The 20,072-nt window shown below is 37.4% G+C and overlaps 1 protein-coding gene across 1 annotated transcript in view; it reads left to right on the top strand.

Moving 5' to 3' along the window:
- Window positions 1–20,072, top strand: part of piezo1 (piezo-type mechanosensitive ion channel component 1) — a 111,014-nt gene that overhangs the window by 83,879 nt on the left and 7,063 nt on the right. Inside the window, exons 28-46 of the mRNA XM_048186357.1 lie at window positions 293–382; window positions 2,074–2,150; window positions 2,298–2,375; window positions 2,557–2,660; window positions 2,766–2,877; window positions 2,999–3,082; window positions 5,920–6,104; window positions 6,180–6,295; window positions 6,466–6,630; window positions 10,503–10,761; window positions 11,752–11,940; window positions 12,241–12,550; window positions 13,910–14,033; window positions 14,775–14,922; window positions 15,287–15,501; window positions 15,590–15,748; window positions 15,869–16,016; window positions 16,183–16,371; window positions 16,453–16,545. Of these exons, the coding sequence (XP_048042314.1) occupies window positions 293–382; window positions 2,074–2,150; window positions 2,298–2,375; window positions 2,557–2,660; window positions 2,766–2,877; window positions 2,999–3,082; window positions 5,920–6,104; window positions 6,180–6,295; window positions 6,466–6,630; window positions 10,503–10,761; window positions 11,752–11,940; window positions 12,241–12,550; window positions 13,910–14,033; window positions 14,775–14,922; window positions 15,287–15,501; window positions 15,590–15,748; window positions 15,869–16,016; window positions 16,183–16,371; window positions 16,453–16,545 (2,845 nt within the window). The remainder of the gene's footprint in view (window positions 1–292; window positions 383–2,073; window positions 2,151–2,297; window positions 2,376–2,556; window positions 2,661–2,765; window positions 2,878–2,998; window positions 3,083–5,919; window positions 6,105–6,179; window positions 6,296–6,465; window positions 6,631–10,502; window positions 10,762–11,751; window positions 11,941–12,240; window positions 12,551–13,909; window positions 14,034–14,774; window positions 14,923–15,286; window positions 15,502–15,589; window positions 15,749–15,868; window positions 16,017–16,182; window positions 16,372–16,452; window positions 16,546–20,072) is intronic.

The following is a 20,072-nucleotide window of genomic DNA, read 5'->3' on the forward strand; positions in this document are numbered from 1 at the left end:
TTTACCATCTGTGCAGATACTGAATAGGTTTCATTACCATTCAATTATTATTATTATTTATCTTATTTTTGCTCAAGTGTTTATCATTAACTATGTTCATCTCCCTGGAGGCTGCCATGTCCGTTAGGCATCATAAATGCATCTAGGCCAAGCTGAAGTCTGCGTTGCACTTTTCAAAGAATGGAGTTTAGAATTTTGACTTTCCAAGTTGAATGGAATGTAGCAAAAACAGTGATTACGTTGGGGTGTTTCTAACATAAAAAGTTTATTTTCTGTGTGTCTGTGCATTAAGGGGTTTCGAGCTTTTCCGAGCCAGCATTATCAAGAACATGCATTTCTATCAGCAGACAGAGAAGAAGTCACTTCAGCAGCTAAAGGAATCGTGAGTCCTTGTCCTTTTATTTGCCATAATAAAAATAAATGAATAAAAAAGAGAATGTCCTACAGATGGAAGCTTATTTCTGCCACAGAATTAAAAAACAAAGGTAACTGTGATTTTTCTGAATTTTTTCCTCAGAATTGCAAGTTTATAAAAAATCAGAATTGCGAGATATAAACACGCAACTCTGAGAAAAAATTCACAATTACAAACTCGCAATTCTGAGAAAAAGTTATATTTGCGAGATAAAAACTTGCGATTCTGAGAACAAAAACTCACATTTGCGAGATAAAAACTTGCGATTCTGAGAAAAAAAGTTATATTTACGAGAAAAAAACTTGCGATTCTGAGAACAAAAACTCACATTTGCGAGATAAAAACTCGCGATTCTGAGAACAAAAACTCACATTTGCGAGATAAAAACTTGCGATTCTGAGAAAAAAGTTATATTTACAAGATAAAAACTCGCGATTCTGAGAACAAAAACTCACATTTGCGAGATAAAAACTTGCGATTCTGAGAACAAAAACTCACATTTGCGAGATAAAAACTTGCGATTCTGAGAAAAAAAGTTATATTTACAAGATAAAAACTTGCGATTCTGAGAACAAAAACTCACATTTGCGAGATAAAAACTTGCGATTCTGAGAACAAAAACTCACATTTGCGAGATAAAAACTTGCGATTCTGAGAAAAAAAGTTATATTTACAAGATAAAAACTTGCGATTCTGAGAACAAAAACTCACATTTGCGAGATAAAAACTCGCGATTCTGAGAAAAAAGTTATATTTACAAGATAAAAACTTGCGATTCTGAGAACAAAAACTCACATTTGCGAGATAAAAACTCGCGATTCTAAGAAAAAAGTTATATTTACAAGATAAAAACTTGCGATTCTGAGAACAAAAACTCACATTTGCGAGATAAAAACTCGCGATTCTGAGAAAAAAAGTTATATTTACAAGATAAAAACTTGCGATTCTGAGAACAAAAACTCACATTTGCGAGATAAAAACTTGCGATTCTGAGAAAAAAGTTATATTTACAAGATAAAAACTCGCGATTCTGAGAACAAAAACTCACATTTGCGAGATAAAAACTCGCGATTCTGAGAACAAAAACTCACATTTACAAGATAAAAACTCGCGATTCTGAGAACAAAAACTCACATTCGCGAGATAAAAACTTGCGATTCTAAGAAAAAAGTTATATTTACGAGATGATAACTCACGATTCTGAGAACAGTCACATTCGCGAGATAAAAACATGCAATTCTGAGAAAGTCACAATTGTGAGATATAAACATTTCTGAGAAAAAAGTCACATTTGTGAGATACAAATGCAATTCTGAGAAAGTCACATTGTTTTATAAATTAGTTTATATCTATATAAACACACAATTATGAGAAAAGTCACGGTATTTGATTGCAATATATAACCTTTATATAATATGAACTTTAGGTCAAATTAATATAACTTTATATAGTTTCTATCTCACAATTCTGATTTTATATCTTGCAATTCTGAGTTTATAACTTGCATAAACTCGATATGAACTCAAAATTGTGAGAAATAAAGTCCAAATTGTGAGATATAAAGTTGCAAATACCTTTTTTTATTTTTTTAATCTGTGGTGGAAACAAACTTATCGAGCTCTAGTCACTCTATATATTCAATCCTTATATTTCATCAGGATGAATCGCATACGTGAAAAACAGCAGAAGTACAAGGAAGGCCGTAAAACTTCTGAGATAGAGGAGAAGCCCACAGGTATGAATGCATTACCATTTAAACTAATTTAACTCAGCTGTGGTTTGAAATAAGTATGAATAAGTGATGTGATATGATGCATGAAATCTGTAGCTAGGAAATGAGGAAATCAGCCACACATCCCTCATGTGTATGTGTTTTTCATAGACTCTAAGGAACAGAAGAAAAGGAGACAGTCATCAAAGTCCAATAGATGGCAGTATCCTTGGATGGATCATGCGACTGGTAAACTCACAGTCAGCTGCGAAATGATCTTTCTGAATATCAAGCTTATCCCTGTCAAATCATTTCATTTCATTTAAAGATGGCAGTCTTACAAAATGAACATTTTCAGGGAAGCAAACAAGAGATTCAGAATGCATCAATGCTGCTGGAGTTTAAATATGAGTGAATGTCTTTGTTTTAGTGTTGCATTCTGGGGAATACTACATGTTTGAGTCTGACAGCGGAGAAGAAGATGAATCCTTTCAGGAGGAACAGAAACCTCGCAAAAAACAGACTGCCTTTCAGGTGACACACACTTTGTATTACATTTGTACTGTGTTAAATGTTTGGTAAGGCAGTTGTTGCAGGGATATGTGCGTAAAGTTTGTGTGTATAAAATGTTTCTCACAGCTGGCGTACCAGGCTTGGGTCACCAGTGCAAAAGAAGCCCTGAAAGACCGCCAGCAGAGGCAGAAAGAACAGAGAGCGGAAGCAAAGAAACAACAAATCGCTCAGGCTTCAGGTTAAACGCAGACATATGAACCATGCAGCGATATATACTGTATATACAAAGAGACAAATCAACTACACTTCCTATTATTACAGTGGTATATTGAGTGTTTATTTCTCTCAATGGATATCAGGTGGTGCTGAGGAGGATGGAGTGGTTTTTGATGTTGGGGATTCCCAGGAAGTAGAGGAAGTTCAAGAGGAAGGAGACGATGTGGGTAAGTAATCTCTGGCTGAGGAATATATATATATATATGTGTATATACACCATATTGCCAAACGTATTGGGACACCCCTCCAAATCATTGAATTCAGGTGTTCCAATCACTTTCATGGCCACAGGTGTATAAAATCAAGCACCTAGGCATGAAGACTGCTTCTACAAACATTTGTGAAAGAATGGGTCGCTGTCAGGAGCTCAGTGAATTCAAGCGTGGTACCGTGATAGGTTGCCACCTGTGCAATAAGTCCATTCGTGAAATTTCCTCACTTCTAAATATTCCATGGTCAACTGTTAGTGGTGTCAAAGTGGAAGCAATTGGGAACAACAACAACTCAGCCACGAAGTGGTAGCCCACGTAAAATCACAGAGCGGGGTCAGCACATGCTGAGGTGCGCAGAAGTCGCTAGCTATAGCTAGCTAGTCAATAGCTACAGACCTCCAAACTTCGTGTGGCCTTCAGATTAGCTCAAGAACAGTGTGTAGAGAGCTTCATGGAATGGGTTTCCATGGCCGAGCAGCTGCATCCAAGCCTTACATCACCAAGTGCAATGCAAAGCCTTGGATGCAGTGGTGTAAAGCACGCCGTCACTGGACTCTAGAGCAGTGGAGACGTGTTCTCTGGATTGACCAATAACACTTCTCTGTCTGGCAATCCGATGGACGAGTCTGGGTTTGGCGGTTGCCAGGAGAGTGGTACTTGCCTGACTGCATTGTGCCAAGTGTAAAGTTTGGCGGAGGGGGGATTATGATGTGGGGTTGTTTTTCAGGGGTTGGTCTTGACCCTTAGTTCCAGTGAAAGGAACTCTTAATGCTTCAGCATACCAAGACATTTTGGACAATTTCATGCTCCTAACTTTGTGGGAACAGTTTGGGTATGGCCCCTTCCTGCTCCAACATGACTGCGCACCAGTGCACAAAGCAAGGTCCATAAAGACATGGATGAGCAAGTTTGGTGTGGAGGAACTTGACTGGCCTGCACAGAGTCCTGACCTCAAACCGACAGAACACCTTTGGGATGAATTAGAGCGGAGACTGTGAGCCAGACCTTCTCGTGAACATCACTGCCTGACCTCACAAATGCGCTTCTAGAAGAATGGTCAAAAATTCCCATAAACACACTCCTAAACCTTGTGGAAAGCCTTTCCAGAAGAGTTGAAGCTGTTATAGCTGCAAAGGGTCGGACAATTCCATATTAAACCCTACGGATTAACAATGGGAAGTCAATAACGTGCATGTAAAGCCAGGCGTCCCAAAACGTTTGGCAATATAGTGTATTATTGTAGATGCTCAGTGTGACTCCTGCCTTCTAAGGTCATCTAACTGCACGACATAAATTACGCTAATGACCGTGTTCAGGATTTTGAATTAATCACGTGTTAATATATATAAGACCACATAAAGTCACAGAGCGAGCCGGTTACAGAGTGCGTAAAAGTCACCAATGCTCTGCTGATTCCATTGCTGAAGAGATTCACTGACATTAATATCAGCACAAAACTGTGCGGCAGGAGCTTCATGGAGTGAGTTTCCACTGCCGAGCATCTGCGTGCAAGCCTCATCAACAAGTACAATGCCTACCATGGGATGGTGTGGTGTAAAGCACGTCTCCACTGGACTCTGGAGCAGTAGAAACCTGTTCTGTGGAGTAACGAAGCTCGCTTCTCGGTTTGGTAGTCTGATGGGTGAGTCTGGGTTTGGCGGATGCCAGGAGAACGTTACCTGCCTGACTGCATTGTGCCAACTGTAAAGTTTGGTGGAGGAGGGATAATGGATTCGGGTTAGGCCCCTTATACGTCCAGTTGAAGAGTCTAATTCCAGCGGAAGAGTGAACTCTGACCCGACGTATGACATAGAATATTGGGGTAGCATAAGCTTAAACGCCTCTCGCAGTTTAAATAAATAGGGCTGGCAAACAAACTCAAGTTCCTCTTCTCTTATATCAAAATCCTCTGACATTTCTCTTTAAAAATTCTCATTTTAGACATCTAATTCATGACCGGTGTTTTGTTTTGCTCTATCCTCTGCACTTCTGTGTTCATCAATGTCATCATGCATTGGGTCAGACGTTAGCTCTTCTGCTGGAACTAGACTCGAATATTGCTTCGCTTTAGAAGACCTTTATGAATCTAAGGATTTCTTCTATGATGGATGGATGCTATTTTTTGGACTTCAAAATCTTGAGCCCATTCACACCCATTATGAAGCTTGGAAGAGCCAGAATATTTTTAATATAACTCTGATTGTGTTCGTCTGAAAGAATATAGTTATATACACCTAGGATGGCTTGAGGGTGAGTAAATCATGGGATAATTTTCATTTTGGGGTGAAGTAACCCAGCATACCAAGACATTTTCGACAATGCTATGCTTCCAACTTTGTGGGAACAGTTTGGGGAAGGCCCTTTTCTATCCCAGCATGACTGCCCCAGTGCACAAAGCAAGGTCCATGGATGAGTTTGGTGTGGAAGAACTTGACTCACCCACACAGATCCCTGACATCAACCCCATCAAACACATCTGGGATGAACTAGAATGGAGATTGTGATCCAGGCCTTCTCGTCCAACATCATGCTCTACTGGATGAATAGGCAAAAATCTCATGGAAAGCCTTCCCAGAAGAGTGAAAGCTCTCCATACTCCATATTAATGTCTATGTATTTAGAATGTAACGTCATTACAGTCCCAGTTGGTCTAATGGTTACGTGTCCCAATACTGTTGTCCATATAGTGTAAATGGAGATTTACTGTATTAGTGCCTAACCATAAGCAGCTGAAAACAGGTTAGGGATTTGAGGGTCACATGACAACCCAGTGCATCTTTCTGATTTTACAGCATCTCAAGGCACTGGCAGTGATGTAGTGCAGAGGATTCTGGACATACTGAAGTTCCTGTGGGTGCTTTTCCTGGCCATGGTGGACGGATTCACCATGTGGCTTGACTTGCTCACCAAGCAGTATGTAGACACTTCCACGGTCCTCTGTGAGGAGCGCTACCTCTTCATTCACAACATCAGCCAGGTGGGTCACTCACCCAAACACACCTTACCCAGTGCATAACAGGCGTTGTTCTTATGAAGTTTGTGCCGTCCACAGAGACCCTCCAGAGAGCCCATGGATGACCAGCTCTCACAGGACAGTGAGAATCTCACTGTCGAGACCTGTCTCGATGAAACTGATACAGACAATGTTCGCTTCAGTAGCAACATCAAGTGAGTCTGACCTGTTCAGTTCCTTTCTTAGATAGGATGTTCACATAGCTGAGAATTTGTCATTGGACCAATGATATTTCAGTGTGGGTTATCCAGTGGGATAGATACCAGGAGGCCAACAAAATGCCTTTTTCTTTATATTTTTCTCTGTCATCCCATTTCTTTCGCAGTGTGATTGAGTTGGAGAATCTGGGTGGTTTTGCGAAGGCCCGTGACTTCAGCAGCACGACTCTGTCCTCTGAACTCACACTAGAGCTGGATACAGAGCCGTTTTACAGCCAGCACAGCCTCCGCCCTCGACGCTCCAGAACCGCCAGTGAACTGCTTTCAGACAGGTGCGGCTTATTCTACTAACCCTAACCTAACAGTCCAATACTCTGAGAGTTAGTTGATTTTCCAGCTTCCTGTATTTTCTCTGTTATACTGTAGGCGGCGCTATTACACATCATCTGACATTACAGTAATGAGAATTTGAGAAAACATGTATTAACTCTCTTCCCACCATTGACGTAATTTTCCAACTTTCCGTATTTTCACTGTTATATGGTAGGGGGCGCTATTACACATCATCTGACATTACAGTAATGAGAATTTGAGAAAACATGTATTAACTCTCTTCCCACCATTGACGTAATTTTCCAACTTTCCGTATTTTCACTGTTATATGGTAGGGGGCGCTATTACACATCATCTGACATTACAGTAATGAGAATTTGAGAGAAAACATGTATTAACTCTTTTCCCGCCATTGACGTAATTCTCCAGCTTTCCGTATTTTCACTGTTATATGGTAGGGGGCGCTATTACACATCATCTGACATTTCAGTAATGAGAATTTGAGAGAAAACATCTATTAACTCTTTCCCTGCCGCTTTCCGTATTTTCACTGTTATACGGTAGGGGGCGCTATTACACATCATCTGACATTACAGTAATGAGAATTTGAGAGAAAACGTGTATTAACTCTTTTCCCACCATTGACGTAATTTTCCAACTTTCCGTATTTTCACTGTTATACGGTAGGGGGCGCTATTACACATCATCTGACATTACAGTAATGAGAATTTGAGAGAAAACGTGTATTAACTCTTTCCCTGCCATTGACTTAATTCTCCAGCTTTCCGTATTTTCACTGTTATATGGTAGGGGGCGCTATTAAACATCATCTGACATTACAGTAATGAGAATTTGAGAGAAAACATGTATTAACTCTTTTCCCACCATTGACGTAATTTTCCAACTTTCCGTATTTTCACTGTTATATGGTAGGGGGCGCTATTACACATCATCTGACATTACAGTAATGAGAATTTGAGAGAAAACATGTATTAACTCTTTCCCCGCCATTGACGTAATTTTACAGCTTTCCGTATTTTCACTGTGATACGGTAGGGGGCGCTATTACACATCATCTGACATTACAGTAATGAGAATTTGAGAGAAAACGTGTATTAACTCTTTCCCTGCCATTGACTTAATTCTCCAGCTTTCCGTATTTTCACTGTTATACGGTAGGGGGCGCTATTACACATCATCTGACATTACAGTAATGAGAATTTGAGAGAAAACATGTATTAACTCTTTCCCTGCCATTGACTTAATTCTCCAGCTTTCCGTATTTTCACTGTTATATGGTAGGGGGCGCTATTACACATCATCTGACATTACAGTAATGAGAATTTGAGAGAAAACGTGTATTAACTCTTTTCCCGCCATTGACTTAATTCTCCAGCTTTCCGTATTTTCACTGTTATACGGTGGGGGCGCTATTACACATCATCTGACATTACAGTAATGAGAATTTGAGAGAAAACATGTATTAACTCTTTTCCCACCATTGACGTAATTTTCCAACTTTCCGTATTTTCACTGTTATACGGTAGGGGGCGCTATTACACATCATCTGACATTACAGTAATGAGAATTTGAGAGAAAACATGTATTAACTCTTTCCCCGCCATTGACGTAATTTTACAGCTTTCCGTATTTTCACTGTTATACGGTAAAAGGCGCTATTACACATCATCTGACATTACAGTAATGAGAATTTGAGAGAAAACATCTATTAACTCTTTCCCTGCCATTGACTTAATTCTCCAGCTTTCCGTATTTTCACTGTTATACGGTAGGGGGCGCTATTACACATCATCTGACATTACAGTAATGAGAATTTGAGAGAAAACATGTATTAACTCTTTCCCTGCCATTGACTTAATTCTCCAGCTTTCCATATTTTCACTGTTATACGGTAGGGGGCGCTATTACACATCATCTGACATTACAGTAATGAGAATTTGAGAGAAAACATCTATTAACTCTTTCCCTGCCATTGACTTAATTCTCCAGCTTTCCGTATTTTCACTGTTATACGGTAGGGGGCGCTATTGCACATCATCTGACATTACAGTAATGAGAATTTGAGAGAAAACATGTATTAACTCTTTCCCCGCCATTGACGTAATTTTACAGCTTTCCGTATTTTCACTGTTATACGGTGGGGGCGCTATTACACATCATCTGACATTACAGTAATGAGAATTTGAGAGAAAACATCTATTAACTCTTTCCCTGCCATTGACTTAATTCTCCAGCTTTCCGTATTTTCACTGTTATATGGTAGGGGGCGCTATTACACATCATCTGACATTACAGTAATGAGAATTTGAGAGAAAACGTGTATTAACTCTTTCCCTGCCATTGACTTAATTCTCCAGCTTTCCGTATTTTCACTGTTATATGGTAGGGGGCGCTATTACACATCATCTGACATTACAGTAATGAGAATTTGAGAGAAAACGTGTATTAACTCTTTCCCTGCCATTGACTTAATTCTCCAGCTTTCCGTATTTTCACTGTTATACGGTAGGGGGCGCTATTACACATCATCTGACATTACAGTAATGAGAATTTGAGAGAAAACATGTATTAACTCTTTCCCTGCCATTGACTTAATTCTCCAGCTTTCCGTATTTTCACTGTTATACGGTAGGGGGCGCTATTACACATCATCTGACATTACAGTAATGAGAATTTGAGAGAAAACGTGAATTAACTCTTTCCCTGCCATTGACTTAATTCTCCAGCTTTCCGTATTTTCACTGTTATACGGTGGGGGCGCTATTACACATCATCTGACATTACAGTAATGAGAATTTGAGAGAAAACGTGTATTAACTCTTTCCCTGCCATTGACTTAATTCTCCAGCTTTCCGTATTTTCACTGTTATATGGTAGGGGGCGCTATTACACATCATCTGACATTACAGTAATGAGAATTTGAGAGAAAACGTGTATTAACTCTTTCCCTGCCATTGACTTAATTCCCCAGCTTTCCGTATTTTCACTGTTATATGGTAGGGGGCGCTATTACACATCATCTGACATTACAGTAATGAGATTTTGAGAGAAAATGTGTATTAACTCTTTCCCTGCCATTGACTTAATTCTCCAGCTTTCCGTATTTTTACTGTTATATGGTAGGGGGCGCTATTACACATCATCTGACATTACAGTAATGAGAATTTGAGAGAAAACATGTATTAACTCTTTCCCTGCCATTGACTTAATTCTCCAGCTTTCCGTATTTTCACTGTTATACGGTAGGGGGCGCTATTACACATCATCTGACATTACAGTAATGAGAATTTGAGAGAAAACGTGTATTAACTCTTTCCCTGCCATTGACTTAATTCTCCAGCTTTCCGTATTTTCACTGTTATATGGTAGGGGGCGCTATTACACATCATCTGACATTACAGTAATGAGAATTTGAGAGAAAACGTGTATTAACTCTTTCCCTGCCATTGACTTAATTCTCCAGCTTTCCGTATTTTCACTGTTATATGGTAGGGGGCGCTATTACACATCATCTGACATTACAGTAATGAGAATTTGAGCGAAAACGTGTATTAACTCTTTCCCTGCCATTGACTTAATTCTCCAGCTTTCCGTATTTTCACTGTTATATGGTAGGGGGCGCTATTACACATCATCTGAACAAGTACAGATTCTCCGGATCAAAACACGAGCATTGCTTTTGCACACAGTAGTCTTTGAAAAAAAATGTGATTTTTCTCAGCGTTTTGTTCAAATATGTTGCTTTTTTTATGAAAGAGTTAATGGTGTTAAATAGGTACTAAATAGACTTTATTTTCTTTATGTAAGACACAGTACATTTAAAAGGTTTTGTTTCTTGTCTCTGTTTCAGGCCGTTCAGTGTTGAGGAGCTGATACAGAGCCGTGAGTTCTACTCGTCTCAGAACCGACTGCTGAAGCTGCTCTTCGCGCTCTATAATGTTCTGGCGGCTCACTCTGAGCTGGTCTGTTATTTCATCATCGTGCTCAATAACCTGGTGACCGCCTCTGTCGTCTCACTGGTGCTGCCGGTTCTGGTCTTTCTCTGGGCCATGCTGTCTGTGCCGCGACCTTCCAAGAGGTTCTGGATGACGGCCATAGTCTACACAGAGGTGGGAAGAACGCACAAGGCCTTTTTTCCCCTTATTTTAATTTTTAGAATATTTTTAGATAGTTTTTGTTTTAATATTTAGATTTTTGTGTAATATTTAGTTTAATTTAAATGTTTATATTTAATGCTTTTTTTGTATATTTTATTTTATACAGTATACAGACAACTATAGAAAAAAAAGTGAACATTTTTACAGTTAATTGAAAATTGACCAAATAAAAAAATAAATAAAATAAAATCATAAAATTTGTAAAATTGACTTGATTTAATGTTTCATATATATATATATATATATATATATATATATATATATATATATATATATATATATATATATATATATATATTTTTATTTTTTTTATATATATATTTTTAGAATGTTTTTATTTTATTATTTCTATTTTCGTGTAATATTTAATTTTAAAATTGTAATATTTACATTTTATTTAATACAGTATATAGAAAATACTATTTTAACCACTTTTTAAACGTAAACTTTTTTACAGTTCATTGAACCTTTAGACCAAATTAAAAATAAATAAATATAAAAACAGAATATTTGTAAAATTGACTTGATTTAATGTTTCAGATAATTAAAAAGAAACCTTATTTAAATTTGTAGAATAGTTTTTATTTTAATATTTAGATTTTTATTTAATATTTAATTTTAATTTCAATATTTAATTATAAATTTGAATTTAATTAACTTTTTATTTTATTTTATGTTTAATTTTAACGGTATATATAAAACAATATGTGCAATATGTCCAGTAAGTGTTGATCTTGAAATATTACTAACAATATCAAAGTGATTCTTGCGTTTACTTTATAAAGATTTCACAGCAAAAAGACACATGAAGCACAAGCTCAAGGTGGACGTTTGTATAAAGGGCTACTTATATGAAAGCTTTGAAAGTTTGCATATTAAACAGTTGCAGTTGGTACTATAATAACTAAAATGCGTATCTCTGGGCTGATGTGTTTCCCACAGGTCATGGTGGTGGTCAAATACCTGTTTCAGTTCGGCTTCTTCCCGTGGAATAGTGAGCATCAGCTGAAGTTAAACGAGGACAAGCCCTTCTTCCCTCCACGGATCCTGGGTCTGGAGAAAACCGACAACTACATCCGCTATGATTTGCTTCAGCTGCTGGCCCTCTTCTTTCACCGCTCACTTCTCCAGGTATTCAGTTTATCTGAATACTAGAATATTAGAATATTAGACTGTTGGTCTGATGGTCACCATGTTTAAAGCACAGTTAAGAGTTATTGGTATAAAGTTTGTTTCGGCTTCTTTGGAACTCAATAGAATGTAACAGTCCAGAAGTAAAAACTACATTCATTTTCCCCATAGGAAAATTGATTTTAATGATTTAGATTCTGTGAAGACTTAAAATATACAGAATGCATTTTTCTTATATTATGACTTGGCATTTGGTTTGTAATCCATCACGACACACATTTTTGTCTTTGCCTCTCTCAGCGTTATGGTCTCTGGGACCAAGAGGGCCCTCTGGAAGAGAAGACTGATCTTTCATCTGCGGAGAAGAGCAAGAAAAAAAGGGATGAGAAACTCTCAGATGAAGAGGACAGTCGAGCACAGCCAGAGCCCGACACGGAGGTGATGTCAATGACGCCGTCGGCAGAATCACCGACCGATGCTGAGATACAGACCGACCCGGACCCCAACATTCACACGGACACCACAGAAACACTACAGACAGAGAAGGAGGAGGGAAAGAAGAAGAAGAGTCCCTTCCTGCGCTTCCGCAAGAAAAAACAGTCAGAAATAGGTCTGTTGAAAAACTGATTTATTTAGATATAGTGTTGGGAATCGAAAATCGATTCCAATTCTGAAATCGGATACTTAATGTCAGAAATTAGATACTAAAATCTCAATTCTGCTTATTGATTCTGACACAGAATTCAATTCGGCATCCGCACATTTAAAACCGCATCTCATATACTGTGCGAATACTGAATTGAGTTCTCTTTTGCATTTTCTTGCACGTGGACACTCAAAATTGTCAAAATATCCTTGTGTAAACAGTCGGTTATGTGTTAAGTGAACGTAAACAGTAAAACAAATCAGATGTGTATCAGTATATTGGATCCGTGCATTCGGTCTTAAAGTGACAGCAGCCTAATAAGCCTGCTAACGTCTGTTAATCAAACAACAAATGACAAAGAGAAAATCACTCACTGCTCACGACTGAATCACTTTGCAACTTTATTTTTATAAAATCTATGTTTTATTTATAAAAATAATACTATGTAGTGTTTTTACAGTTGATTTCAATTTCTGTACCTGATCTTTGTTTAGTTGTATTTTTGTACTATTGCTAATTTATTTGTTCTTATTTTTATTACTGATGGTTTACTATGAAAGCTTGTTTCCGCCACTGAATGAAAAAAATCTAATTTGCGTGATATAAACTGCGAGTTATAAAGTCAGAATTGTGAGAAAAAAGTCAGAATTGCGAGTTTATAACTCACAATTCTGACTTTATTTCTCGCAATTGTGTTTATATCTCACAGTTGTGAGAAAAAAAGTCTGAATTGTGAGATAAAAAGTCTTGTCTTTAACAGTGTTGCCAACTATTTTGAAAGTAGCTCAAAAAGTAGCTAAATGTCGCTAGATGACAGAATGCACCAACTCTCAATCCATGTTCACATACTGTAGTTTTAATACAATATATAGCCGAATGTCCAATAAAGCTGTTCTCATTTGCCTATTTTCTGTCAGACAATGAAACGAGTATGATATAGTGACTGACTACATGTTAACCACAGTCCAAAATGTTGCAAATCACTTTTTGAAAAAAAGTTGCTACGGGGGTCTAAAACGTCACTAAATTGGCAATTCTGAACTTTAATAATGTTTGACGTTTATATTAGGTGGGCTAGTAGTTTTTTCTGTGGTATTTGTGTTCATGGTATTCAGGTGCAACAAAATGTTTTGCAAAAATATTAATATGTTTGATATTTGATGAGTGGAATTGAAACGAAAAGATCGATAAGAATCGGAATCGATAAAACTCAAACGATGTCCAACCCTATTAAAATATGAATTCTACCTAAATTATGTCTATAAAATTGTACTGAGCCTGTTATGTGTGTTATTTTGACATGTATGAACAATCCTGTCACAGAAACTAAACAGAAAGAACCCAAGAAGAAGAAGAAGAAGAAGTCAAAGACGAAACACAGCGAGGACACCAGTAAAAAACTATTGAATGCTGTTGGAGGAAAACTCAAAGGCCTTTTCTTATCCATGTAAGATTCCTGTTGCTTTTGTTTCAACCCAGCAGGAAAGGGTCAGAAATTAACATTTTCATTACGGAGCAATATTTGCCCGGTCAAATTGATTTCCAGGGGCATTTTTTCTTTTGTAAGAGGAGGTACCAATGATGGGCGATTTCGACCAGAGATTCGGAGCTCGTATCAAACTGCCAAAGTCACGTGATTTCAGTGAACAAGGCTTTATTATATCATAACTGTTTAGAAACATTTCGAAATGTCATTTGTTTGCCGTTAGGGGGCAATGATCTCTCTGAACCCTTGAACCAGTGTTTATTTATGATTTTTACCTGATCTCAGATCAGTTTTATACATTTGTAGACATTTATTGACACATTTCTATAATAAAAGGGAAAAGTTGTAGTTAAAAGTCTCTTACTAGCCAAGCTCTCCATAAAACAAACAAAACAAGCCCTACAATTTAATAAAATAACTCATATTATAAAGAGACTTCATATTTAGTGGTATAATGATTTGTTAATTGCATTTAAAAGATGCACCTTTAATGAAACATTTGCAGTTGGTTTGGGCTGAGTTTCTGCTGCTTCTACACTGTTTAAAAATAATTTATATTTTGAAGAATCAACACTGACAATAGTAATTGATATATAACATGCAGTATCATGATCCAGATGTTGATATTCATAATTTAATGCCATATTTAAGGTTTGACCGTCATTGATTTTATCTTGTGGTGTTTTCAATTCCTCTACACAGAGTGAAGAATGTCTACAAGCCGACCTGTGGATTCTTCCAGAACATCCTGCATGCGGAGTATCGGGCGGCTACTGATGTCTACGCTCTGATGTTCCTCACGGATGTGGTGGATTTTATCATCGTCATCTTCGGTTTCTGGGCCTTTGGAGTGAGTACAGAAAACTCAGATAAAGATATCCCTAGTCAAAAAATCCCAAAGGAATGTCTACCGGATTTGCGTTTTGGAATGGCATGAATTGGAACCAATCCTGAAGAAATTATTCTCAATCTGAGTTAAAACAACAACAATGCTAAATGCAAATAATATTATGCAACTAAATTTAGGATGCCAAATTAATTAGACACCTGGTCACTTAGCTATCCGACCAGGTGTAATACCCTCCGAGGCTCAAATCACTTCAGGACGTGCTTTGAGACGCATTCCAGGTCAAATCGAATAGTGACATGTGACAAGTGTAAATAGGCTCATTGACTGTGTAAAGTTTGAGCATGAAATGTTTGCTCTGTCCCAGAAACACTCGGCGGCAGCAGACATAGCCTCCTCTCTGTCCGAGGATCAGGTTCCCGAGGCGTTTCTAGTCATGCTCCTCATTCAGTTCAGCACCATGATCATTGATCGTGCGCTGTACCTGCGGAAGAGCATCTTGGGAAAGCTCATCTTCCAGGTTATACTGGTTTTCGGGATCCACCTGTGGATGTTCTTCATCCTTCCGGCTGTCACAGAGAGGTAAGCGAGGCTTGTGTACAAATGCAGGAGATCTTTGCAGCTGAGATCAAAGGCTTTAGAGTTTATATCTCTTCCTTTATTTTCACAGGATGTTCAATCATAACTCAGTGGCCCAGCTCTGGTATTTCTTCAAGTGCATCTACTTCACATTGTCGGCGTACCAGATCCGTTGCGGCTACCCGACACGAATCCTCGGAAACTTCCTCACCAAGAAATTCAATCATCTCAACCTCTTCCTCTTCCAAGGGTGGGCACTTTGTATTTTCATTTTTCAGTGTCTTCTCTTCAAAAGTTTTTCTTAAAAGGATGAGATGAAATGAGATGAGATGAGAGCCACCGAAGGCATTAATGGATTGAATTTCCTCAGGTTCCGCCTGGTTCCGTTTCTAGTTGAGCTTCGAGCGGTGATGGACTGGGTTTGGACAGATACCACACTGTCTCTCTCCAACTGGATGTGTGTAGAAGACATCTACGCTAATATCTTCATCATCAAGTGCAGCCGTGAAACAGAAAAGGTAGCAGGTTTAATCATTAAATTGATCAAAAGTGTTATAATGTTACAAAAGCTTGCCGATGATGATACTTCAAAGGCTGTGCCTCTTTGGGTTTGGGTTTGGCAAGCACCACTTATAATCTTATTTGTCCATGATTTTTGGGCTTCATTAAACTTTCTCTCTGCAGAAATATCCTCAACCAAAAGGTCAAAAGAAAAAGAAGATAGTCAAGTATGGGATGGGCGGCATAATCATTCTGTTCCTCATTTGCATCATTTGGTTCCCACTACTCTTCATCTCACTGGTTAAATCAGTAGTGGGCGTGGTTAACCATCCTGTTGATGTCACCGTCACAGTCAAGCTCGGAGGTTATGAGGTAAAATACTATTGTAATATTTCTATAATAGTTTAGTACTTTGAGATTTTACGTTTGAGATTTGATTGTTTTCTCTTGCAGCCTTTATTCACGATGAGTGTTCAGCAGCAGTCCATCAAGCCTTACACTGAGCAGGACTACAACCATCTCAACAATAAGTTTGGGAAAAATGCTGTAAGTGGACATCATTTATATCTTTATATATTTGTATCTTTATATCTCGCAATTCTGACTTTATATCTTGCAATTCTGACTTTATATCTTGCAATTCTGACTTTATAACTCGCAATTCTGACTTTACAACTTGCAATTCTGACTTTATATTTCGCAATTCTGACTTTATAACTCGCAATTCTGACTTTACAACTTGCAATTCTGACTTTATATCTCGCAATTCTGACTTTATAACTCGCAATTCTGACTATATCTTGCAATTCTGACTTTATAACTCGCAATTCTGACTTTACAACTTGCAATTCTGACTTTATAACTCGCAATTCTGACTTAATTCGCAATTCTGACTTTATAACTTGCAATTCTGACTTTATATCTCGCAATTCTGACTTTACAACGTGCAATTCTGACTTTATATCACGCAATTCTGACTTTACAACTTGCAATTCTGACTTAATTCGCAATTCTGACTTTATAACTCGCAATTCTGACTTTATATCTCGCAATTCTGACTTCACAACTTGCAATTCTGACTTTATATCATGCAATTCTGACTTTACAACTTGCAATTCTGACTTAATTCGCAATTCTGACTTTATAACTCACAATTCTGACTTTACAACTTGCAATTCTGACTTTACAACTTGCAATTCTGACTTAATTCGCAATTCTGACTTAATTCGCAATTCTGACTTTATAACTCGCAATTCTGACTTTATATCTTGCAATTCTGACTTAATAACATGCAATTCTGACTTAACTCAAAATTCTGACTTTATATCACGCAATTCTGACTTTACAACTTGCAATTCTGACTTTATATCTCGCAATTCTGACTTTGTCTCGCAATTCTGACTTTGTCTCGCAATTCTGACTTTATATCACGCAATTCTGACTTTGTCTCGCAATTCTGACTTTACAACTCGCAATTCTGAATTTGTCTCGCAATTCTGACTTTGTCTCGCAATTCTGACTTTATATCACGCAATTCTGACTTTACAACTTGCAATTCTGACTTTACAACTTGCAATTCTGACTTAATTCGTAATTCTGACTTTATAACTCGCAATTCTGACTTCATAACTTGCAATTCTGACATTACAACTTGCAATTCTGACTTTATATCTCGCAATTCTGACTTTCTCGCAATTCTGGCTTTGTCTCGCAATTCTGACTTTATATCACGCAATTCTGACTTAACTCACAATTCTGACTTTATATCACGCAATTCTGACTTTACAACTTGCAATTCTGACTTTACAACTTGCAATTCTGACTTAATTCGCAATTCTGACTTTATATCTCGCAATTCTGACTTTACAACGTGCAATTCTGACTTTATATCACGCAATTCTGACTTCACAACTTGCAATTCTGACTTAATTTGCAATTCTGACTTTATATCTCGCAATTCTGACTTTATAACTCGCAATTCTGACTTTATAACTCGCAATTCTGACTTAATAACGTGCAATTCTGACTTAACTCACAATTCTGACTTTATATCACGCAATTCTGACTTTACATCTTGCAATTCTGACTTTACAACTTGCAATTATGACTTAATTCGCAATTCTGACTTTACAACTTGCAATTCTAAATTTATATCTCGCAATTCTGACTTTGTCTCGCAATTCTGACTTTATATCACGCAATTCTGACTTTGTCTCGCAATTCTGACTTTGTCTCGCAATTCTGACTTTATATCACGCAATTCTGACTTTGTCTCGCAATTCTGACTTTATAACTCGCAATTCTGACTTTGTCTCGCAATTCTGACTTTGTCTCGCAATTCTGACTTTATATCACGCAATTCTGACTTTGTCTCGCAATTCTGACTTTACAACTCGCAATTCTGAATTTGTCTCGCAATTCTGACTTTGTCTCGCAATTCTGACTTTATATCACGCAATTCTGACTTTACAACTTGCAATTCTGACTTTACAACTTGCAATTCTGACTTAATTCGTAATTCTGACTTTATAACTTGCAATTCTGACATTACAACTTGCAATTCTGACTTTATATCTCGCAATTCTTACTTTCTCGCAATTCTGACTTTGTCTCGCAATTCTGACTTTATATCACGCAATTCTGACTTAACTCACAATTCTGACTTTATATCACGCAATTCTGACTTTACAACGTGCAATTCTGACTTTATATCACGCAATTCTGACTTCACAACTTGCAATTCTGACTTAATTTGCAATTCTGACTTTATATCTCGCAATTCTGACTTTATAACTGGCAATTCTGACTTAATAACGTGCAATTCTGACTTAACTCACAATTCTGACTTTATATCACGCAATTCTGACTTTACATCTTGCAATTCTGACTTTACAACTTGCAATTATGACTTAATTCGCAATTCTGACTTTACAACTTGCAATTCTAAATTTATATCTCGCAATTCTGACTTTGTCTCGCAATTCTGACTTTGTCTCGCAATTCTGACTTTATATCTCGCAATTCTGACTTTGTCTCGCAATTCTGACTTTATATCACGCAATTCTGACTTTGTCTCGCAATTCTGACTTTGTCTCGCAATTCTGACTTTATATCACGCAATTCTGACTTTGTCTCGCAATTCTGACTTTATAACTCGCAATTCTGACTTTGTCTCGCAATTCTGACTTTATATCACGCAATTCTGACTTAACTCGCAATTCTGACTTTATATCACGCAATTCTGACTTTACAACTTGCAATTCTGACTGTACAACTTGCAATTCTGACTTAATTCGCAATTCTGACTTTATAACTCGCAATTCTGACTTTATAACTTGCAATTCTGACATTACAACTTGCAATTCTGACTTTATATCTCACAATTCTGACTTTGTCTCGCAATTCTGACTTTATATCACGCAATTCTGACTTTACAACTTGCAATTCTGACTTTACAACTTGCAATTCTGACTTAATTCGCAATTCTGACTTTATAACTCGCAATTCTGACTTTATAACTCGCAATTCTGACTTTACAACTCGCAATTCTGACTTTGTCTCGCAATTCTGACTTTATATCTTGCAATTCTGACTTTGTCTCGCAATTCTGACTTTATATCACGCAATTCTGACTTTATAACTCCCAATTCTGACTTTATCTCGCAATTCTGACTTTATAACACGCAATTCTGACTTTGTCTCGCAATTCTGACTTTATATCTCGCAATTCTGACTTTGTCTCGCAATTCTGACTTTATAACTCGCAATTCTGACTTTGTCTCGCAATTCTGACTTTATGTCTCGCAATTCTGACTTTACAATTCGCAATTTTGACTTTATAACTTGCAATTCTGACTTAATTCGCAATTCTGACTATAACTCGCAATTCTGACTTTATAACTTGCAATTCTGACTTTACAACTCGCAATTCTGACTTTGTCTCGCAATTCTGACTTTATATCTTGCAATTCTGACTTTGTCTCGCAATTCTGACTTTATATCACGCAATTCTGACTTTATAACTCCCAATTCTGACTTTATCTCGCAATTCTGACTTTATAACACGCAATTCT

The sequence above is a fragment of the Megalobrama amblycephala genome, linkage group LG3, assembly GCF_018812025.1.
Source record: "Megalobrama amblycephala isolate DHTTF-2021 linkage group LG3, ASM1881202v1, whole genome shotgun sequence".
Taxonomy (NCBI): domain Eukaryota; kingdom Metazoa; phylum Chordata; class Actinopteri; order Cypriniformes; family Xenocyprididae; genus Megalobrama; species Megalobrama amblycephala.